This window comes from Notolepis coatsorum, assembly GCF_963971535.1.
Source record: "Notolepis coatsorum genome assembly, chromosome: 2".
In the NCBI taxonomy this organism is placed as follows: Eukaryota; Metazoa; Chordata; class Actinopteri; order Aulopiformes; family Paralepididae; genus Notolepis; species Notolepis coatsorum.
Genome location: NC_140166.1, coordinates 43,686,206 through 43,708,998, shown reverse-complemented (window position 1 = coordinate 43,708,998; position 22,793 = coordinate 43,686,206). Strand labels below are relative to the sequence as shown.

General features: G+C 43.8%; 1 protein-coding gene across 1 annotated transcript in view; it reads right to left on the bottom strand.

Moving 5' to 3' along the window:
- galnt9 (polypeptide N-acetylgalactosaminyltransferase 9) overlaps positions 1-22,793 on the bottom strand; it is a gene marked incomplete at its 5' end in the record, with an annotated part of 262,491 nt that overhangs the window by 57,722 nt on the left and 181,976 nt on the right. Inside the window, 1 exon segment of the mRNA XM_084307545.1 lies at positions 15,367-15,484. Within this exon segment, the coding sequence (XP_084163671.1) occupies positions 15,367-15,484 (118 nt within the window).

Here is a 22,793-nt window from a genome sequence, read left to right as displayed (position 1 = left end):
CTGTGTTGTCAGCGATTTACTAGTGACTTCAAATATGAAAGAACAAGGACACATAGTGATAGAAAGATAACGTTGAGAGAATGTTAAGTGACCATCTAGCTGGCATCTACCCCAACCACCTGTGCATTGTCATTGACTGTGGCATGTCTGTCTCTGCCCCCGCCCCCCACCCACCCGAAGTATTCTTCTGTGATGATACGATGTTAAGCAGAGGGAACTGGACATTAGCCACTCGCTCGAGAGGGCTTCCCTCAAATTTCCCGCATTCTTCCTCCATCTCTTACTCTGGTATTTTCATTAGTCTTCCGGGTATTTTACTTTGAAAAATTGCCACTTCCGCCCGCGCCTCACTCTTTTTCGTAAAAATAAGTCTCCTGCCATAATGCTCCCCTTCGTGTAATTCACTCACAGCTCGGGCTGTGGTTGTGGCAGAGACATGATCATAATCAGGTTTTTATGCACCGAGTCTCCCGAACACGTAGATACAGCATACTTTTGCGCACCTACCCCCTACCAGTGAATGCCTCTCACCTGGAAAATGTGTTAGGTGGGGGAGGGGTTAGGTGGCAAAGGCCAGTGGTTATTTGTAGTTCGGCAACAGCCCCTTTGAAGCTCTGTAGCTCAAAACAGGCTATTGTGTTCTCATCTTTGTTAATAAGACATAGATTGAAATGTATCTGACCGATTTGTACAAGTGATGGCTTATTTTGAAGGTAAGAACCTGTACTTTCATAAAATGTAAAAAAAGGTTCACATTACGACGTCGTTGAGGGAGATCCTAGATGCCTTTTTAACGCTGTGTGTCAGGAAGCACTAATCCTTACTATCCAGGCGCTGACTACTCAGACACGCCGACTCTGGGGTGACTGCGAAACTGCATAAATTGCCTTCTACCAACTCTTCTGGTTTTTATGCCACATCTGCTCATTTCGGTGTTTCCGCCAAATAGGTCTAAGACGTCCAACAGCACCAATCAAGCAAAGAGATTAAAAATAATGAGTGGGGCGAGCCAACGGAGCGGAGCGTCAGTACTTGTCAAAGTTTATTCCACGTCTTGGTGTGTTGCCGTTCTCAAGAGGGACCTTGATGCCAATTAGCTTCACCACTGTATTTGCATAATAAGCCCATGCAATAAAACCGGAAGGATGTGAATTGCACAAGACATCTGGAATGATCTTAATTGCCTTGTCAATGTGCGTTTAAAGACAGGTGGGAGCGCGGTCACACTGGAAAGAGGTCTAATGAAGTTTATGAATCACATGGACAAAAGTGACAAGGTCTGTGGGATGACTCGTCCCTCCGGCCCTGAGCGCTATGGAAGCTTCACCTCGAGGCAGGCTAGGTGTTGGAGCCCCGAAACGGCGCTCTTCAAAAGACATAGATGGAGTTCAAACTAAATATATTTTTTTTATCTACTTTTTCTCCCCATGTTTCTATTTTTCTCCCGTCCCCAATTTCGTATTGTCCAATTCTACCCTCCCCTGTCTCGAACGCTGTTAGGCCATGCCTCCCACAAGCCGGCTGCAATGTGGACGAAGCCTTGCATCACGTGTCCCCTCCGGTACTCGAGGAGGCAGCCGTCGCATCTTTTCACCTGCACAGCGCGATCTCTCAGCGGCGAGGGTCTGCGTGGGAGGGACACGCCGCCCTCGACACTTCCTGATTCTACTGCGCAGGCGCACCAACCGACCTGTAGGAGTCGCTGTCCACAACGTCCGATCCCCACCCACCAGCTTCATACCCCCTAACACTGCCAATTGTATTAGTATGAACGACCAGCCAAGCTGGTAGCAACGCAGAGAGCTGGGCTCGAACCCAGCATCTCCTGCGTTGGTGGCGAGCGCCTTGCCCACTGCACCACCTAGCCGCCCCCAGTTCAAACTAAATATCTAAAATAGATATTGAAGGTGTCTACGTAAATGAAAATGTATGTGTCTGATATGGATATATTATTAGAAGATTTAATAATTGGTTGATATAAACATAGATAATGTATTGTATATTATGCTGTATTGAATTATGAATTGATTAGGAGTATGTATTGTTGCATTGTATTATCAATTGATTAGGAGTATGTATTGTTGTTTTAATTTGTCTGTATGCATGTGAATGTTTGTGAGTGTATAATGTTAGTCTGTAACTGTATGTTACATGTTAGCACTGCTGTGGCTAATGGGGATCCAAATAAACTTAAACTTAAACTCACACGGCCCAGACAAAAGCAGCAAATCATTGTTAATGGTAAGAGAGATACAGTATAACTTTCAAAGCATAAATGTTGTAGCCTAAATAACCAATATATATTACTGGAACGGTGCTACGTAGAAAACAATAACAACAACAAAACAATATAAGTCTGGTTGAATCATCTATATGCCCACGGCAGACTGATGAATAAATGCAAATCGTGAATATGTTTTTAATGCCGCCTGTTTTCAAATGATACAGTGCATTAAAATGTGTGATTGAATGCACTGCCTACGGTAAATTCAGAGAATGAATGCAAAACAGATGCAAAAGAGCCACAGTATAACGTATATCTCTAAAACCATAGAAGAGCTTGGATTTAAAGTTGTTATTTACAATTTATTTATTTATATCTTTTCAACTAAACCGTACAGTGAATGGGCAAGTACACAATACCCAATCCTTGCATTAAGAACACTCATTTTTCACCACTGTATATATTTGCCCTCTGTCCATTGCCTCCTGTCGAAACATACAGTAATGAACCACAGAGTAAGTAACTCTGAGTCCATTAAACTCAAACCGATTGATTCAGCCGCTAAATAATGCAGGCGTTGAAAAAGACAAATGCTTGATCAATAGCCAATGCTCTCCCCCTATTGTTACCTTTACACACAGGGTTTTATTGATGAGAAGCAAATGGCTCCTCCCATCCCCCCCCCCCCCCCCCCCCCCCAGCTCTCCATGTTCTCAGAGAATTCATCAGTCACGCGCCGCACCACAGGCTTGTGTGGCGGATTCACATGACAGTTACAGATCCAGATGTCGATACCTGCCGGGTACAGAGAGACCAGGTCCTCTGCTAACAACGATCTCTTCCACATTATTAAGCTGGATCTCCTGACTAGTATTAGTCATTATTAGGGGTGTAACGATGCGACATCACAACGATTAATTTCGATTACGATTATTCAGGCAACGATTCAATGCATCATGAAATCTCTTCATTTGACCACGATTCGATTCGATACATTTTCGATACATTTTCTATCAGTTAATTCCCCCAAAACATTTTGAATACACAAATGTGGCTGGGGGAACTGATTCACTCTGCATGAATGGACTATAGGTCAATAAAAACAATACACACAAAAAAAACATAAAAAATATACAGATCTAAAAATTATATTATATTATTATAATCGATTCTAACATTTTCAAATCGATGCAGTTGAATCATCACATTAGAATCGATGCATTTCGATTAATCGATGCATCGTTACATCCCTATAGTTATTATGGCATTTATCCAATATGCATCCATGTTTTGTCTCTGTGATCGGATGAATTGGAATGGCGGAACATTCCTCTGCACGGTGGTCTTAAGATTTGTGCAAATTTTTGGAAATTCCCCTGTTTGCTGGGTAGGGATCACATATGGTCAGGCCCCTCCGTAATTTGCTGCATGATGGACATGGGCAGGGCGTGATTTTGCAGCTGCCAGAATCGCTGGTGACCACAGATGGCTCGGGCTTTAATAATGCCTTCTCATAACGACACCGACACCCTTTCCAAGGTGACTGTCGTCACGGCGTGGATCGCCGGGGGTTTAAAAACACCACAGAGATTGTAATGTACGGTATATTATGCACTCCTCAGATTTCTTGTAACATCTTCAAAATGTTGAGATGATCATCCACCCCTTGTTTTCTCCCACCGTCTCATACGGACTTTATGACTTTTCAACATCAGCGAAACATCTGGAGGAAGTCGTGGACTCCTTTCTCGCTAACAGCGTGTGAGCCTGCGAGATCCAGATGGGTTGTGGGGTTAATCAAGTGTATTAACGGGCACAGCCACGTCTACGTGTGGGCGGCAGGTGTTCTCAGAGGGTACCAGGAGTGACATCTGACCGGTTTTAAAAGTAGCACCTGTTTGTGAATCACGAGAAACGGTTATTAGCTCAACTCGAGTCCGCAAGTTCTGTTCTTCCTTGCAGAGAGGTGACTCCGTTGAGGGGAAAAAACTGTTTGCATGTAAAGTGAGTGCGTGGCGCAGCCATAAAGGACCTCTATGTTGTCTAACGAGTAACCGAATGTATCCAAGTCAATAGATAGCTCCATGATAATGATAGTGCAGGAGTTGTCTCTACTCCTTTGTCACTAAAGTTGATGATGGCCAGATGCCTGCAGGCAGGCATGGCCCAGGTGGTTATGGAGGCAAGATTTAAAATGTTTTAATGTTTGTCTGTTAATTACTTAACAGGGCTGTTTCGTTCCTTTCCTTGGGGGGGGGGGGGTTCTCAGTAGGAGCAGACTATTTTACAAGATCACAGTTGAGCGTATACAAGACTGAATAGACTGTTTTGGATGAACTGAATGGAGAGGCTTCCGTCCGCACTGAATTGAGACACCGGTGCACGGGGATATTAAGTTAACCCTTGATATATTGCATGTGGACTTATATCTGGGGGGATAGAGTTGCCACAGTATGATGCCCCTGCCTGAGGGGATGTGGAAATGAAGGGCACTGATGCGGTTTACCGAGACGCTACGGTATATCAGGTGGGAGGCGTGCGACACAATAAATGCATATTGACACCCCTCTGGCGGAATTCATCATTTCTATACCTCCCCATTTCCCATGTTTGTAAACTCAGACTCAGGGCGTAAGCGGGGCTTTCATTTTCTCACATGTATGGTGAAAACAAAAGGGTTAACCCTTTCACTACCACACTACAGAAGGTTAACCTTTCACTACCACAACTACAGTGTGGTAGTGAAAGGTTAACATTCTGTAGTGGTAGTGAAAGGGTTAACCCTATGTCCTGTGGTAGTGAACGGGTTAACCATGTGGTTGTGTGGTCATGAAAAGGTTAACCTTCTGTAGTATGGTTGTGAATGGGGTTAACCTTCTGTAGTGTGGTAGGGAAAGGGTTAACCATCTGTAGTGTGGTAGTGAACGGGTTAACCTTCTGTAGTGTGGTAGGGAAATGGTTAACCGTATAATGTGGTAGTGAAAGGGTTAACCTTCTGTAGTGCATTAGTGAAAGGGTTAACCGGCTGTAGTGTGGTAGTGAAAGGGTCAACCTTCTGTAGTGTGGTAGTGAAAGGGTTAACCATGTGCTGTGTGCCAGTGAAAGGGTTAACCTACTGTATTGTCGCAGTGAAAGGGTTAATTGACCCTTTGTTAGTGGGGTAGTGAAAGGGTTAAGCAACAAGACCAATTCACATTACTTTCAAAATACAGTACAGTGATTTGATTGTTATACTACTGAAGGCGCTGCATATGGCAGCATTCGTAACTGATACAGTGTTATCAAGGACGCTTCTCAGTTGTAGTTAATAGTAGGCAGTCGTTTGGTAAACTGCAATCTATATGTCAACGTGATCGCGTGCAGTGTCTCAAACTACACTGGGACTGTCTATCTCGAGAAGGGCATACATATACAAGCCTGTGAGCTTGGCCTTCTTCCAGTTTAGCCCTTTCACTGCCACGCGACAAATGGTTAACCCTTTCACTGCGACAATACATAAGGTTAACCCTTTCACTACCACACTACATATGGTTAACCGTCTGTAGTGTGGTAGTGAAAGGTTAACTTTATGTAGTGTGGGGAGGGGCGGAGCTGAGCGATCATGGAGTAGACGTGTTTCACATGAGCTCCCTTCTACCGTGCTGAATATACGTTTCTCCCCATTAGTCTTTATTTTATTTTTATTTGTTTTTTATCTGTTTGCTAGGTCGTCGTGTTTAGTATACATTCATCAACTTTTTTCGACTTTCTACGATGGCGGGGGTGGAAACCAGAGCCATGAAAGAATTAGGCACGACACCGGCGCCGCCGAGCATGGCCGCACCGTCTCCCGCTGTCGGGGAGTTAAGCGAAGCTGTGCTCTTGGTCATGACCAAGCTACACGCAGACTCTGAGACACGCATCGATGAAGCACAGAAGAAAGTACACGCAGACTCTGAGGCACGCATCGCTGAAGCACAGAAGAAAGTGTTGGCGGATTTCTGTATCAGCCTCCGTCGTGAGATATCAGAAGAAATACGGCTGGCGGTAGTCCCGCTGACAGACAAGATGGAGACGATTCACGCTGCCTCATCGGCTAATGCTAACGAACTAGCCATGCTAACGACGGAGGTATCATCACAGTGTGAGAAGATGGCGGGTCTTGAATCCGCCCTGCTGGCTAGGCAGGCTGAAGTCAACAAACTACAGTCGGCGATGGAGGAGATGCAGTCCCGGGATAGACGCCACAACGTCAGGATTGTTGGAGTACCGGAGACCAGCGGTGAAGGCCGTCTCTCTGAGACCATGCCCGAACTGCTGCAGAAGATACTAGGGACGGACGTCCTCCCCTCGCCTCCTATCTGTGAGTCGGCCTACAGAGCGGGCAGGTTTTCTCCCGGCGTGAACAAAGAACCGAGGCCCATCATAGTCAAGCTGAACAGACTCCAACAGAGAGAAATCATCATGCGGTCGGCTCGTACCAGAAGGGGTACTCTGAGGCTTGGCGATCACAAAGTGGCCATTTTCGAGGACTTTACACCGGAGGTTCAAGCTCAGAGAGCCGAGTACAAGGTGGTCCTGACTAAGCTATGGAAACTAGGCCTGAGGCCCACGTTATTCGCTCCCGCGAAACTATCTGTGTGGGAGAAGGTCGGTGGTCAGCGTTTGTTTTGGTCGTTGGCTAAAGCGAAGGAATATCTCGCGGAGACACCCGAGTCTGTTGCTTGATATCTATGGAGGGTGAGTGGCTTGGCGGTTTGGGCCTATATACATTGATTAGGTCGACTATTCACAAACACTTGCTGTCATGCCCAGACATGCTAACTGTCCTCTGCCCATCCAACTAGCGCGGCTTCCCAATGACTTCTGTTACTTGCTAAAGCTGACCTCATGGTCGTACTTGTGTATCGCCTCTTTGGAAGCTAACGAGCTAGCTGAACAATGTACATAGTAGGCTAACGTGCTATCCGGATTTGTCGCTAGCTTACGCGCTAGCCTCGGGCTAGCCAGCGGGCTTCGACTATGGTCTGCGCCGAGACATTCGAGACCCGTTAATGGTTACGTATTTTGGTCGCTGTTGCTGTTCAAAGGGACATTGGTTTGCACAGTTCAAGAGTGACCGAGTCCCTAACTAACTTCTGGTATGCTTTTTATTTTTATATCCAGGTTGTTTTGAGCTTTGGTGATCCAAAGTAGATGCCAAGGTCGGTTGAATATGCATATACAATATTTGATAACAGGTTGGGTCGGGTATGGCTTGCACTTCATGGCTATATGGTTATATGGCTTGCACTCTAGCCATTACCCTCTTTTCCTTTCTTTTTTCTTTCCTATTGTCGCAGTTTTTATGTCATCTATATGCGCGATTTAAATGTGATCCGGTTCTACCTTGGACTAACTGCTGACTCGCCTTAATTTTGTTTTGAATTTTCCGTGAGGCACTTATGCTATAACGTTGATACATTAATATGCAGACTCCAAGGTAGATGGTTACAGGTTGATGCTGAGTAATTATATAATAATTATTGTCGCTGTTTTAATGGCATTTGAATGAGCAATTTAACTGTGATCCGATCCTACCTTGGACTAACTGCTAATCTGCCTTAAATGTGTTTTGAATTTTCCGTGATCCACTTATGCTATAACGGTGCGACATTAATATGCAGACTCCAAGGTAGTTGGTTACAGGGTTGATGCTGAGTAATTGTATAATAATTAGTGTCGCTGTTTTAAGGGCATTTGAATGAGCAATTTAACTGTGATTCGATCCTACCTTGGACTAACTGCTCCGACCGATATCTTTATTGAAACAATGTATGATGACAGGTGGTGTCAGGTGTTGCCTATTACCATCCCCGGATTGATTAATGAATGATTGTGTTTAATTCTATTCTTACATAGGTTAGGTCCATTCAGCCGTTGTGCCTGATCAGAGGGACGGCTAAAGGGGTGCACTTTGACCATAACCTTTTTTTTTTCCCTTCCTCCTTTTTTTTGTCATTGTTTAATTGACACTGTTCACACAATTTTGCACAATTAACCTGTGACCCGAACCTGCCTTAGACTATCGGCTGGGATGCTTTAATTTAATTTTGTTTTGAATTTTCCTATACCTTTTTGGGCTATAACAATGTGATGTTGAAGCGCAGATTCGGAAATAGAGGGCTGCAGGTTGATGCGGAGTTAGTTATTATTTAATAATGGCTATTTTTACCATTATGGTTGTCTCATGTTGGGGCCAGGGCTCAGGTGGGTTTCGACCGATATCTTTATTGAATTTTATTTTATTATTATTTGTGTTTATTGGACTAGTGGGGGCTTACTCAGGGGTTTATCTAGAGGGGGGTGGGAGTGGGAAGCGTCTTATTGATCCATGTCTCTAGTGGGAAGTGATAGGAAGATGACCATCCTCAGTGGATGGGGCATAGGGTGGGGATTGGAGAGTGGGTATAGAGGAACTTATAGTAGGACGGGTGGGTTAGGGTGTAGAGTAGAAGGAGGGGGGGCTGTAGCTGGGGTGGTATTTTTATGTGTTCTATGTACTGTTGTCTTATATATGTGTAAGTGTTCCTCCTCTGAACTCCTGGGATTGACCGTCCGGGCCCGCCGGGATCGGCACCTCTGTACTCAGCCTGGCTGCACGGGTATGTTCTCTACGCACTTATACAAGCTCGACCATGGCTAAATTGAATATTTTTATTTGGAACGCAGGAGGGCTTAACGCCCCACACAAGCGTGCCAGTGTCCTTTGGCTATTGAAGAGGAGAAATATTGACCTTGCTCTCCTTAGTGAGACGCATTTAATGGTAGGTGACGTGTCAAGACTGGCAAATCGGCAATATCACGTTATCTCCTCATCCTCAGCCGATGATAAGACGAAAGGAGTAGTCATAGTTACAAGACGTAACCTTGATATCAAAATCTTGGATGTATGGTCGGACACGGAGGGAAGGATTACTATAGCAAAAGTTGAATTCTTGCATAGGAAGATGGCTATAATAGCATTGTATGCTCCTAACACATTTGATTCAGCGTTCTATAATACAATCACGAAGAATATGTTGGAACTTAATGGATACGCTCTCATTGTGGGTGGCGATTTTAATGCGTGCTGGGATGCGGAGATGGATAGGTCCGGGCCCTCTGAAACAAGCGACCAGAAACGGGCCTCTAAGGCCCTCAGGATGTGGGCCAAAGACACGGGGCTCACAGACCTCTGGCGCTTATGCAACCCCACCCTCAGAGATTACTCTCACCTGTCAGCCAGACACAAAAGCTTCTCTCGAATTGACTATGCATTCGCGTCCCCTAATATGTTTGATAGTTTCGATGTCTCATTGGTTCCCTTGGCTCTCTCAGACCACAAGGGGATTTTCCTTACGGCAACCTTTGGCAGGCTCTCCGCAAGAGCTCCCAGATGGCGTTTTAATTCGACCTTGCTAAAGAACGATGACTTCTGTTCTGAGTTCAGGAGTAAACTAGCTGAATTTTTGCAGATCAACGTTGGCACGGTAGAAGACCCTAGGGTCCTGTGGAACGCATTGAAAGGATTCATCAGGGGTCATGTCACACTATTTGCCTCCAATTTGCGAAAATCCCGGTCAAAAAAGCTAGAAGGACTGGAATCATTATATGCAGACCTATACGCATCCTTGCAAAATGACTATAATGAACGACTAAACACACAACGTAAGATAGTCAAAAAAGAAATAAACTCCATACTTAAACAACAGTCTGAGTTCTTAATACATAGGACAAGACAAAATTACTATTTTCACGGCTCCAGACCTAGCCATCTATTGGCAATGAAAATACGCTCAAATGATCATTTCTCAGATATCCCCTCGATTAGGACGAGCCAGGGTGCAGTCACTACTGATTCGAAAAAGATCAATGACACTTTTAAAGAGTTTTACTCACAGTTATATAGCTCAGAGGGTAATCTGGATGACTCTAGATTTGAATCGTTCATTGGCGGGCTTGAGATACCCCACATTTCTGAGGAAGAGGCCAAGGAACTAGGGAGACCGATTACTCTCGTAGAATTGAGGGAGACTATTGTTGAAATGCAGAGGGGTAAGGCGCCAGGCTGGGATGGTATTCCACCCGAAGTGTATTTAGCTTTCTGGGACCAACTGGGTCCATTGATGCTCGATATGATCAATTACGCTATCGAACAAGGGGAGTTCTCAAGAGATGTCAATATGGCGTTGATTTCTTTACTTCTCAAGAAGGACAAAGATCCCAATGATTGTGGTAGCTATAGACCCTTGAGTCTTCTCGGGGCCGATTTAAAGGTGTTTGCCAAGGTGCTGGCCCGTCGCCTGCAGAGATTTATGTCTGTATTGGTACACTGCGATCAAACTGGTTTTATCCCGGGGCGTCTGGCTGCAGATAATCTTAGGAGGCTGTTGCATGTAATCGATAACAGTAAAGACAATACAACTCCATCCACAGTTCTGTCTTTGGATGCCATGAAGGCGTTTGACAGACTTGAGTGGTCATACCTGTGGAAGGTACTTGAGGTCATGGGTCTTGGAAAGAGTTTTATTCATATGATTAAAGTCCTGTATGCCTCGCCGTCTGCGATGATACTGACTGGCAAAAACTGTTCCACACTCTTTCCAGTCTCCAGATCTTCTAGACAGGGTTGCCCTCTGAGCCCGGGACTGTTCGCGCTTTCCCTCGAACCTTTGGCTCAATTTATTAGGCAATCGGAGGACATCGTCCCCATAATGGTCAACAATACTCCACACAAAATTGCTCTCTATGCGGATGACCTGCTGATTTTCATGGACGACCCCTCCCGGTCGGCCACAAAATTATTGAGGATAATCGACGACTTTGGTAAATTGTCAGGTTTTAAGATTAACTGGAACAAATCAGCCTGCCTACCTCTTAATGAACTGGCCAAGGCGGTACGACTACCAGCTGATATCCCCATAGTAGAACATTTTAAATACCTGGGCATAGAGATATTCCCCACGCTGAACCAAACTACTAAGTACAACTTCACGGGTACTTATGATAAAATACGCCAGGATCTAGACAGGTGGTCGTCCCTTCCTAACTCCTTACAAGCCCGGGCTTCCATAATCAAAATGAACATCCTGCCTAGGATAAATTTCATTAGCTCAATGCTCCCCCTGCCCCCTCCAATAGACCACTGGCGCAAGGTACAATCGATGGTATCTAAGTTTGTCTGGAATAACAAACGCCCGAGAATCAAAAGGGCTACTACTCAACGTAGGAAACAAGATGGGGGCCTCGCAATCCCTGATTTTAAACTTTATTTCTGGTCCTTTTCACTGAGACCTCTGATGTGCTGGCTAGACCCTGTAGAGGCTGTATCGTGGCGCTCCTTAGAAGCGGCGGCGGTGTCTCCGCTAAGATTGCAGGATGTAGTGTACTCCACTGTCTCTATTTCGAAATGCCGGCTGAGGTATGGACCGATCATAACTCACGTGATCCAAACGTGGCGTAATGTACAGAGGTCGTGTGGGGTTAAATGCCCTTGGCACCTGGACTCTCCAATTTTTAATAACCAGCAATTACTTGTTGGACACAAGCCGGTTAATATTCCTCAATGGCAAAGGAGGGGAGTGCATACTCTGGAGGATATTTATGATAAGAACGGCCTCCGTGCGTTTCAGGACTTAAGAGAATTTTATGATCTTCCCGGCGAGTCCTTCTTTCTTTACCTTCAACTAAGGTCAGCACTGAGAGCGCATGGCGTACCGTGGGCTCAAGCTTTGCAACCACACCCCTTCCTCAGGCTCATAGTGGACAGAACGACATCCAGAGGGTTTGTCTCAGACTTTTATACGCTCTTAATTCAATCCACGTATAAAAATTTATCATTGGATACAATCTGGCGTGTGGATATCCCGGAGTTGGACCCCGAGTTTGACTGGGATGATGTTTGGGCAAATGTGGCATTATCTTCCCGCAACCCCAATCACCAGCAAATTAATTTTAATTATATTCATAGGACCTATCTTACACCTAGGAAGCTATTTGCTATGGGACTGATAACCGACTCTCGGTGCACTTTGTGCTCTCAAAAGGCCACTGGCACTTATATGCATATGTATTGGGATTGCCCACCAGTGGCCCGTTTCTGGAGGTCAATAACGGACAAACTTTCAGATCTGTGTGGCTTAACTATCCCATTCACAGCTGTTACGCTACTCCTGAACGATATAACGACACTACCCGCGTCCGTACAACTGAAAAGGGTTGTCCTAGCGGGCGTCACAGCAGCGAAGAAGCTTATAGCAATGAGATGGAAGGAGCCTGAGAAGCTGACAATGATCAACTGGTCCCTAACTCTATTGGATGTGATTTATCTTGAGATATCCACGGCTCGGGTGATTGGGGTAGGGCAGGCTGGTATTGACCTGTGGTTCGCAGCAGCTGAGAAGGTAAAGACCGCCGTGTGCGGCTGAGCGGGGTTGGGGCGCTTGATCGGGGGGGTCCGGCGGTCTCTGGGGAGGGGGAGGAGGAAATGTCTTGTCTGTCTTGGTTTTTGTCTTGTCCTTCTTAACTTTGGCTGGGGGGATTTTAGGGGGGGTTGGTATTTAGCTATTCTGCGCTATATGTCAATTCACATGCCATCTCCCCAAGGGACTAATATTGGCAGACTGATTGACCTGTCAACCAACTTGGAAGAGGAATTTCTTTCTTCTTACACTTTACCGTCTGCGAGTTTGGCAGTCTTGAACATGTGTAAGGGACCTAGGCTATCTACAGTAAATCTGCGACAACACTCTCATAAACAATCTTTTAAGTCACTCCACTTTGTAAAGGTGGGGAAAGGTTGCCATGTCTTGAAGACCCCTTTTTGTTATTGAAGTAGCCACCTATATTTGATAGGTTGGACGCTGTTTCTTTTTCTTTTTGTCTTATAATTTATTATTCTGTATTATTATTGTTTGTTATTCTCCTGTGAAGTTATGTTTTTTGTTACTGTGGTTATTGTGTTGTCCTGTTTCATGTAATTAATAATAATAAAAAAATTTGATCAAAAAAAAACTTTATGTAGTGTGATAGTGAAAGGGTTAGAATCTAATCCATGTCTCTAGTGGTGGCATTCCTAATAGGCCCTCCCCCTGTACATTCCTCTGAACATTAATTAAAAAGAAAATCTCCAGACTATCCCTGATCTAGATTCCATTCCCTTTGCATTGTTTTATTCTCTTACATGCTAACTAAAAATGTACACAACCACCACCAGCAGCAGCACAACCACCACCACCACCACACGCTACACAAACAGTCAGCCCTCCTCTCCTCTTATAAAGAGGCCTCTGTGCCAGGAAGCCTTTTTACTCTGAGTGCTCCACTGAAGGCACGACTCTGAGTAAATTATAAATACATAACCTTTCTCTGTGAAATGTGTCTTTCATAAGACCCCTGTGGTGAAACGATGCTGTGCCTGCGCCGCTATTGGCTAATTGTTAAGCATGTTCCTGTCACTCAACCCTCAACCAGCGACGACAATGACCCGCCTGCACCACGGTAAAGCCTTAGAGGAGTAATTGCTCTCCGCCCGCCAGAAAGCCCATCTCCATTATATATACAGTACGTACGGCTGATGCCGGGCTGTTGACTCTGAGCCGTTCATGCTTGTACATGTGCTGAATAGCCCCTTTTTCCTGCGCCGTGTGTTTCAATTCCACACGCGCGCCACCAACAGCGGAGGAGGTAATTGCATTTGCGATGGCGTCGGTGTTCACACAGACGTAAGGGGATTTTCACCCCAGACGATATATACTGCTTCATGAATCAAAAGGTAAATATTTGTCGGTGCGAATGTCACGATCGTATAAGAGAAGCCGGTCTGATAGGGGCTCGAAGGGAAGACAAAGTGGAGTTACGCCATTATACTATATCACATAGTTCAATAGGCTCATTCTAACTTTATTTAGCTGTAGCGTGACTTCATCTCACGCCGTGAACCACCTCTAACTCAGTCGCATGGTTTGTTAGCTATATATAAGCAGGTCTACTGAATAAGAAAACACTGTTTAACCTTGGGGGTGGGGGTGGGGGGGCTGGCGCCCAGCACATAATGATGAGTCATCTCTCTGTGGTAATGGTAGAACAAGCATCGGATAAAGACACAAGAGGCAAAATGATTGTGCCATTATTTGCCGACGGGAAAAGGAACACACTATTGATGGGCGGGGAGCCACTCTCGGTCTATTTGAAATTATGAGGGCTCTGAAACGCTCATCAACAACTATAAATGTCTTCGGGGCTACACAATAAAGCACGGCGGCAATCTTTAAATCCAGCCAAGATCTATTCTCCCTGCGCCGCCTGGCTTTTCAAAGGGGCTTCTGAGGCGGGCCATTCGAGTCACCTCGAGATTGTGAAATGGATGCGACGACGGCGTTAAATGAAGGACTGGGATCTTTCGAGCATTTCTCATTCCAATAAGCCAAGAGTGAGTTTAGCTTCAGAGCGGTTCCACTTGGCTGGAGAGAAACATTTTCTGAATTTAAACACTCGCCAATTCTTCACCGAGCCTTCGCTCACATGAAGCGTTAAATTCAGCTCAAAGCAGCAGCAAAGGAGATTTACATTTTCCGTATACCAGCTTTAGAGCCTCGGGGTTGGCTGGAGATTTGCATTTAGGGGCTTTTTCCTCCTCTCTCTCTCCCCCTTCGAAGAAAATTCTAACTTTGCAAAGTTTAATCATGGCTTCTGTTGACGCCCCTGGGTTTTGTATCTTAAGCTGTACCCCTTGGGCTAGAAAAAACCAGAGAGAAACCTCATCATAAGCTGTTCCAAAGCCTGAATATAGATTCATCCAATCATATCCAGCAGGACTATTCGTCTGAATATCGCCCCTTCCAAATATTGGATTTGTAATTATAGCTTTTGTGTTTCACCACACTAGCACTCCTGCAACGCGCGCACTAAAACCCCATTAACTTTGTCGGAATGTCTCATTAACAAACCCAACTTGCCTCGTAGCAATTCTCCCAGCGGCTTTCCCTTTCTGCTTGTGATAGCATCTTTAAACTTTCATGTGAAACAGAAATGTCTATATTTGAGTGCATATGAAAGGACCCCCCCCCCCCCCCGCCCACTCCCTTGTGAGTGCATTTGAGTAAGAACACGGTTAATAATAATCCGCCGCCGAGCCTCTTTACCCTCATGCCGAGCTCGATGTTCTCGCCTCCGTACACCTCCATGCCCGGATCCAGAAGGCCCATCTCTCCGAAGTACTCTCGGTCCACGACAAAGGAGCAGCCGATCATAGCCGGCGTTCTGGATGAGAAGGGAAATGAAAAAGAAGCAGAGAGTAAAGATCCTGTGTTCATTACGTTTTTAGACAAACAAAACAATCGGATGTGATATTTTTTAAGAGAAAAGTATGTATAATATCTATGAGCGAGGAACGTGATGGACCTTTGCTTTGACTATCCCACCAAATAACAAGCAAAAGCATAAATAATAAGAAACAAGAATAAATGGATCAATCGTTTAAAAGTAGGGATGCTCGATATTGGCTTTTTTACAGATACCGATAATATACAGATATTGTCCAACTCTTAATTTCCGATACCGATATCAACCGATACCGATATATGCAGGGTCCCCCCCCCCCCCCCCCCCCCCCCCCCCAAAAAATTTAATAATTTCAGGTAATCAACATTACATATCTCTTGTTGTGGAATTAACACAACATTATGCATACTTTTGACAATAAATAAAATCAGAATTTGTTCTTACTTGCTTGGCTGGGTAAAGATTTTTTATAGAAATGCAAAAAAAAGACATCCCTATTTAAAAGTAATGGGATTTGATTGAAGAAGAAGAAGAAGAAGAAGAAGAAGAAGAAGAAGAAGAAGAAGAAGAAGAAGAAGAAGAAGAAGAAGAAGAAGAAGAAGAAGACAACGTATTGTGTGAGTTTGAGTTTGAACAGGTTTTATTCAATATGATCAGCAGGCCGCAGTTTTATGTTCTGGGAATGATGCCTGAGGGCATTTCTAGTATTATGTTAATGCATACGGTACACACACACACACACACACACACACACACACACACACACACACACACACACACACACACACACACACACACACACACACACACACACACACACACACACACACACACTTCAGTATGAGAGGCAAGAAAGTAGGAGGGAGCCTGGGAACAGTTCCATAATAAGTCCATTGACTTATCAAAAGAGCATAATGGGCTCTATGTTTGAAAAGAGGAGATACGGCTGTTCTTAACATTTCATATGATAGAAAACATTTTGTAAATCCAACTCTGGACCAGAATCATTACCGAGTTTGGAATAATTTTGAAAATCTTTGAATAAATGAATGCTTAAGTGAGACGTGTATTTGCATAAAAACATGTGCATGAACGCACACACGACGCATGCACACTTATATAGCCGCCATGTTTTAAAAAAAAATTGGGGGGACATTCCATAGCATAGACTAACATCCATTCCCTGAATTTTCACCAGAAATGTCAAATTATAATGTCAAATCTAGATACAATTTCACTTGCACCCAGTCCATCAGTAAACACAACTGCTTTGAACTGCTTGGCAGTTCCCTATGGTAGTAAGTCATACTGGCCAGAGGTATAACTAGTAAGAGTATACGAAATATGTACAGATATAGATAGTTCCGGAAGCCAATTCAATCCTCCTCAGGTCTTACTATACCAACCAGCCTTCCTGATATTTTAAAGGTGAGTCAAAGTGAAATCAAGGGTAGAAATGATATTGCACATGCGTTTAATAGTAATTTATTTCTGCTGGTTTGATCTTTGATTCCAGTAATGCTGAGGTACATGTTGCATAAGGGAACACCGTGCCCGTCACATATTGCCCTGCTCAAACTTTAATAATAAAAAAAAGATTTACTTCCATTTTAACATCACAAGTGTTACGGTTTGTATGCGACCCCAATAGCACAACACAAGACAGGTATGAGAGTTAGGCAAAACAAGGGCATAATTTATTTACAAACTAAAAAGCGGCACTGGGAGAACAAAAATACACAGGTGAATCCTCTAGAGACCATGAATAAAATGAAAGTTCTGAGTCTGGTCCTGTTCAGACTCACCAGAACACTTGCCGACAGGCAACACAGCAAACAGGGGTCCATGAAAAAGGAGTGAGAACATAGGCATCCTCCCGTGGAAGCATAGAGAGCGATGACGATGCCTCATACCACAGAACACTGCCGACGGACAACTCAGCAAACAGGACCCACGAAAAATTTGTGAGAACATAGGAATCCTCCCGTGGAAGCATAGAGAGCGATGACGATGTCTCACACCAGGAACGAGGCCCACGGAGAGAGCGAGTAGGGCAGTAGATGGCACGACGTCTCACCCCAGAGACGCGCCGGTAGATGGTAGCAATGGAACGACCTGGCCATGAGTGGAAGGTCTTGTAGTCTCCCGACGAGCTGACTTCCAACCACTCTCAGGTGCGTGAGCTGAATGTTCGGCACGCCCCCTCGTTGGGAAGCATGCAGTTCCTACCCAGCCCTCACAACAAGTTCACAAAGCTCTATTGAGCCTAGACTGTAAAAAAGATTGCTATTGCAGAGCCCATTGATTCTGTGCCCAGCTTATCCTCCAACGTCACACCCAGTAGCCTACCTGCAAATCAGCTATGGTTCCCCCTTTATACCATTCTCAGTGAATCTCAGTCAGGTTTTAGATCAGGCTATAGTTCAATAACAGCGGCTATGCTAGTTACTAATGATATAATCAGGTTTAGATAGTTGTGCAGCCCTATTTCTTGATTTGTCTAAGCGTTCAACACTATACATCCCAAACTGCTATGACAGAGATTTAGCTGTACAGACCTTAGTGAAATGGCTCTAAATGGGTCTATACTGTATCTATGCAAAATAACTCAGCCTCACTTACAGTAAAAAAAAGAATACAAAAAAAAGGTGTCCCTCAAGTATCGATTTTCTTCTTTTCTATTTTTATAAATTACTTACAGTAAGTCATGGAATAAATGCAGCTAAGATGCAAATGACACAATAATTGATATGGTGGCACCTTCTTTGATTCAAGCCATAGAGCTCCTGCAGGACACTTTAATTGTTGAAACTAAAACTTGTCCTGAATTAAAAAAATACCAAATCGATGACTGAAATGCAAAACCTCCTATGTGAAAATCTGAAAGAAAAACGTGTCCGGTTTTGCATTTCAGCCATTGAAATACTTGTTCTCTCTCTAAAGTAGGCAGCTGATCCCATTATCCTGACATTAGACAAGGTAAATGTCTAGAAAGAGTGGCCTCTTACAAATGTCACCAATGGCTTGATGAAAATGTGGCTTTTAATGTGCATATAACAAGCTGTTGTTTTTTTCCTTCCGTTTATAAAATGCTTTCCATTAGAAGCCAGAAAGAAAATGTTGCAAAGCTCATTTCTGTCTGTATACCCATTCTGCAATCTGTTAATAAAGTTTTCATTCATTCATTCATTCATGCAACTTCATCCCTACTTAGAAAACTGGAGTCTCCTTATCACACTGCATTACGTTTTGGAACAGGTATGCTCACGCACTCACTATTGCACTTATGAATCTTTAAGATGCTCCTCTCTATACCAGAAGAGAAAAATACACATTTATTGCCAACCCATTGTTGGGTAAACTAATCTGATTCTATTAAATGTGCACAAAGCTAGGTAAAACTGTTTTATCCTGTTATGCTCCTTGGTATGGAATGAGCTGCAAAACACCAGTACCTTAGAAACACTCGCTCTTTTGAATACATTTAAGCCAGGAACTGGAATTGGTAAGGGAGTGGTTCATTGAAAATAAATTGTCATTACACCTCCGTAAAACCAAATACATTTGATTTGGGTCAAAACAAAGTCTATAGGATAAAAGTATATTGTGCAGGAGATGTCATTGAGTCTAGAGATCAAGTGTTACTTACAGTATCTTGGAATAACACTGGGCCAATCTCTTTCAGGGGACTTAATTGACCAGCGCAAGTTGAACCTCATGTTCAGGATCATAAACGGGACTGCTACAGCTTGAGCAGTGAAGTTAGGCCAGTGTACACTCTTGCACAGTGGCTAGAGTGAATAGCAGTGCCACTCTGAGCTCTTTCTATTATACAGGCGTATTATTATGGAATAGTCTCCATCTGACTATCAAGGTAGTGCCATCTCAAAATGTTTTTACTGGTCAGGTCAGGGTACATCACTGGATGAAATACAGTTTTCCATAGGCTTGGAAGGTTTACTCACACACACATACACACACTCACTTGTATTACAAATAATCTATCATAACACACACTCTTTTAATACACAACTATACAATACGTACACCTGTCATACACGCACACACACTCACACATACACACTCTCACTCACATTCATACACACCTATACATTGCACGTTTTGTGTAGTAAATGTTCAATTGTATTGCTGTTTTTTGTATGTTTTTTGTGTATCGTCTTCTTGTTTTTGTCCACCAAAACAAGTGTTTATGTGCGGTTCTATGTGTTATCCTCTGGGATGTCCTAATATCTGTACTTTTATCCAATAAAAACCAATCAATCATACCGGTATTGTCCTTTAACCGATGACTACATGCCTAACCCTAACCATAACCTAACTAGCCAATAGGATAAAAAGAAAAATAGAAATCACTTGGGGGGGACATGCATGCATGCAGACACACAAACAAACAAACAAACAAACAAACAAACAAACAAACAAACAAACAAACAAACACACACACACACACACACACACACACACACACACAGACACACACACACACACACACACACACACACACACACAGCCTCAGCCCCTCTCTTATAGTGTATTATACTGCTATGTATAACAAAAACAAAACATTGCAAATGCACTTTGGAGACTAACTCAGCTGGGGTCTATATATTTCATAATTGTCCACTTCGGTTTTTTTGCCAATTAATGCACTGCTGCAATGCTTAACTTTGCTGAACATTATTCACGTTTTGCATCTGATATTTAAGGGATAATGCCCGGCGAGCTGTACATTAACATATTTTAATGGATGAGGAGGAGGCCGAGAACCATCCAATGTGAAGCCTCAGCCGAGCTATTAAAATATGTTAATATACAGCTGGAAGGGCATTATCCCGCTTATACCATGGCCGAAAAATAAGGAGCATTTATTCATTCATTTTGCATTCAACATTAACACTTGTGACACCCAGGGATCGGAATAATACCTGGAACTAGTTTGTTGTATGTTGTCATCAGCCAGAAAGCTAATGTTATGCTAGCATGCATTATGGTTGCTGGCATTGCATACGGTTTGCAAACAGTGAATATGATCTAACAGTATGTTTAAAGGAACATGCCAACATTTTGGGAAACACTAAGCGCACATGACCGGTTAGCCTAGGCATTGTCCAACTAACACCTCTCCTGAAGGCTAACCGGTCATGTCCGCTTCCATTAATTGTGCTAAGCTAGGCTAACATGCAGCCAGATAGCTTTCTACTGAACGCACAGAGAGGAAACTGGTATCTATCATCTTGTCTCTCTCTGGAGAAGACGATAAGCTAATTTCCCAAAATGTTGGCGTGTTCCTTTACCACAAAGCCTACAGTAGGTAGCTATCCAGCCGTGTAATTTACCAAGTGGTGTTTCGTAACTCATAGAAGTTGCGAAGATATTGAGGAAAAACACAGAATTGCATGTTTTTTTTTATCTCACTTTTCTCGTACACAATATTACAAATATTTCCACTGCTCCAAATAAAGAAAAACTGAATGGCTATTGGTATACTGTATTTTGACAGTGGACACAATGGTAGTGTCAGTTTAACGATCAGACATATAAAAAAAAACTGCTCAACCAGACAAACCAGGCAACAGTGTTGTAAGACTCGAGTCCAGGACTGATTTTCAGGACTCGTGACTCGACTTGGACTTGAGCACTGATGACTCGAACTTGGACTTGGACTCGAGCATTGACTGCATTCAGACTCGGAAGGTGCAGACGAGGACTCACACTTGTTAATTGAAAGAAAAATAAAGTGCAATAGGCCATACTCATTTGGCATAAGATATTGATGGCTAGGGCATTTGTTTGGCTATTGTGTCACAAAGTAAATAAACCTCCTTTGAAATGGTGACCGCTGTGTCATTTATGTTTAATGTAGACTTTTTTTTTTTTTTTGTATGTCAGCTCTTTGACTGCCAGAGTGGAGTGGACTCAACCACTAAAACGTGCAGAATAAAGCTAGGTTGTATGGGAGTTGAGACTTACCGTATGAACTCATGACATGTAGATTAATAATAATGTTTCTGAGAGTTGCCATGCTAGTAATAATGTTACTCTACCCACAAGAACTGGATATGAATATCTTCATGTATATATCATTTCAAGATCAAAGTAATCCAGCGCACACCAGGAGTGTTCAAATCGACTTTAGTTTGCTCCTTTGTTTTATTTACAACTATGAATTAAACTAAAGTTGATTTGAACACTCCTGGTGTGCGCTGGATAACTTTGATCTTGAAACGTTGTAATCTGGCTGCACCCTGGATGAAGAGCAGGGGACAGGGCACCCACTGATTCATATATTTACATATATAGTACTACCATAATAAATTTTATTTTTTTAAACTTTGGCCATTCCGCTGGCTCTTTTTTGCGTTTTATCGCATTTACTCTGGTCAATGATGACCGACAGAAACAGGCTGAATGGGGTACAGATGGGGGGAAGACACTCTGGGAAAGGCACGGCTGCAGTCCGGGATTCGAACTCGCTAAACCCCAGATCCGTGACGAGCACGGTTGTCCCCGGCGCCGAAATAGCGCTCGAGGTACGCGGTGAGCTACTGGAGCTCCCTCCATAATTAACTTTTTAGTAGCTCTAACAGGGATAGTCATATTGAAGCACCAATGGGGGCTTGGTGGAAAGGTGTGGCTGTGCTGGATACATAATCTTTATACAATCTTTATATGGTCCTCTCTATGCAAATGGAGCATGCATAATCAGAGTGCCATCACTAAATGTATGTGTAGCAGGGTGGATTATCCCTGCTTCGTGGGAACGGTGATGTGCGGTCAATAGGTAGCGAGACACAGTAGCACTCTGGCCAGCTGCACCTCCGTCTTTGGGGTCCGGAGCGTCAACTGGAGGCTGGCAGTGGGGATGGATGAGGCCAGTGGCGGACTGGGACACATATTCAGCCCGGGACATTCAGACGCACCAGCCCACACACCGGCCCACGCACCGGCCCACACACCGGCCCACACACCGGCCCCGAAACCGGCCCACACAACGGGCGTTATGAAACACTTGTCCAGTATTAAACAACCCAAGGCTGTGGCTAAGGAGTCAACATCAGGGAGACCAAATCTACACACCGCCCCTAGATGTGCACTCATGCACAGTGCACACACACACACACAGACACACACATACATATACCGTTACTTCCCGTCATTGGCATATGTTTTTTTTTTACTAACATCTTAGTGCCTCATTAGCCCAGGGATTAAGGATACATGAAGTATTAACTACACCATAATAATATTGAGGTTTTGATCCATAGAA